Source organism: Salmo trutta, unplaced genomic scaffold (assembly GCF_901001165.1).
Source record: "Salmo trutta unplaced genomic scaffold, fSalTru1.1, whole genome shotgun sequence".
Classification (NCBI taxonomy): domain Eukaryota; kingdom Metazoa; phylum Chordata; class Actinopteri; order Salmoniformes; family Salmonidae; genus Salmo; species Salmo trutta.
The window spans coordinates 251-2,500 of NW_021823342.1; the positions used below are offsets into that span (position 1 = coordinate 251).

At 44.7% G+C, this 2,250-nt stretch overlaps 1 protein-coding gene across 2 annotated transcripts in view; it reads right to left on the minus strand.

The window, feature by feature from the left end:
* Window positions 1-201: 201 nt before the first annotated feature.
* The window catches only part of LOC115190179 (WD repeat and FYVE domain-containing protein 3), a 30,658-nt gene continuing 28,609 nt past the window's right edge, over window positions 202-2,250 (minus strand). For both annotated transcript variants that reach the window (XM_029748665.1, XM_029748666.1), the window contains exon 7: window positions 202-520. In XM_029748665.1, the coding sequence (XP_029604525.1) occupies window positions 316-520 (205 nt within the window). In that variant the 3' untranslated portion in view covers window positions 202-315. The remainder of the gene's footprint in view (window positions 521-2,250) is intronic.

Consider the following 2,250-nt stretch of genomic DNA (forward strand, 5'->3'; position numbering starts at 1 on the left):
GGTCAGCCATAGTAGTATGATAGGTGTTGTTGTACAGGGTCAGCCTTCCCTGTCGATCGCAATGTGTCACTTCCTTGTTGAGACGCACAGCTCCACCCACTTCTATGACACGAACACATTCTGGACAGTTTTGGTTTTCATACACACAGAGACTCAAGCTCATAAAAATAGAATTAGTTGAACGGCATGTTATTCATACCATGGAAATCTGGCTGCAACCATTAAGGAACTGTTGACTAAAATGGAGAAACTCGTTCTAGCAACTCTGTTTCTATGCTTAAGACGTTAACTAGGAAGGTGTGGCAGTGGGATAAGTCAACTCTGGAGCCGCGATGACGCTCGGATGACTGTACCTTTCCCAGAAGGCTGTGGGAGTACGAAGCCGGGCAGGAGGAAGGGGGCTCCAGTGGTGAGACCGGCCGGTTTGAGATCCGTCACGCCATAGGTGGTCAGAAGCGTCACTAGGTTGACCAGGTCCTTCAGAGCATCACTGCTGTCCTCCTCTTTGGCCTGCTCCAATCTGGTGGGGGAGGGGACATTTAATATAGTGAAACAAGAACCACACACTATGTTGTAGAGGGAGAGGAAGGGGTTAATACCATAACACACTATGTTGTAGAGGGAGGGGTTAATACCATAACACACTATGTTGTAGAGGAGAGGGAGGGGTTAATACCATAACACACTATGTTGTTGAGGAGAGGAAGGGGTTAATACCATAACACACTATGTTGTAGAGGAGAGGGAGGGGTTAATACCATAACACACTATGTTGTAGAGGAGAGGGAGGGGTTAATACCATAACACACTATGTTGTAGAGGAGAGGGAGGGGTTAATACCATAACACACTATGTTGTAGAGGAAGAGGAAGGGGTTAATACCATAACACACTATGTTGTAGAGGAGAGGGAGGGGTTAATACCATAACACACTATGTTGTAGAGGAGAGGGAGGGGTTAATACCATAACACACTATGTTGTTGAGGAAGAGGGAGGGGTTAATACCATAACACACTATGTTGTAGAGGGAGGGGTTAATACCATAGCACACTATGTTGTAGAGGAGAGGGAGGGGTTAATACCATAACACACTATGTTGTAGAGGGAGAGGGAGGGGTTAATACCATAACACACTATGTTGTAGAGGAGAGGGAGGGGTTAATACCATAACACACTATGTTGTAGAGGAAGGGGTTAATACCATAACACACTATGTTGTAGAGGAGAGGGAGGGGTTAATACCATAACACACTATGTTGTAGAGGAGAGGTTAATACCATAACACACTATGTTGTAGAGGAGAGGGAGGGGTTAATACCATAACACACTATGTTGTAGAGGAAGAGGGAGGGGTTAATACCATAACACACTATGTTGTAGAGGAAAGGGAGGGGTTAATACCATAACACACTATGTTGTAGAGGAAAGGGAGGGGTTAATACCATAACACACTATGTTGTAGAGGAAGAGGGAGGGGTTAATACCATAACACACTATGTTGTAGAGGAAAGGGAGGGGTTAATACCATAACACACTATGTTGTAGAGGAGAGGGAGGGGTTAATACCATAACACACTATGTTGTAGAGGAGAGGGAGGGGTTAATACCATAACACACTATGTTGTAGAGGAGAGGGAGGGGTTAATACCATAACACACTATGTTGTAGAGGAGAGGTTAATACCATAACACACTATGTTGTAGAGGAGAGGGAGGGGTTAATACCATAACACACTATGTTGTAGAGGAAGAGGGAGGGGTTAATACCATAACACACTATGTTGTAGAGGAGAGGGAGGGGTTAATACCATAACACACTATGTTGTAGAGGAGAGGGAGGGGTTAATACCATAACACACTATGTTGTAGAGGGAGAGGGAGGGGTTAATACCATAACACACTATGTTGTAGAGGAAGAGGGAGGGGTTAATACCATAACACACTATGTTGTAGAGGGAGAGGGAGGGGTTAATACCATAACACACTATGTTGTAGAGGAAGAGGGAGGGGTTAATACCATAACACACTATGTTGTAGAGGAAGGGGTTAATACCATAACACACTATGTTGTAGAGGGAGAGGGAGGGGTTAATACCATAACACACTATGTTGTAGAGGAGAGGGAGGGGTTAATATCGTAACACTGTTCAGAACATCTCTACACTACTGTCATCATTGACCTGCTCCAGCCTGGGGGGAGATGGAGTTGTTGATATTGAAACACACACACACACCCCACACCTCTAATAT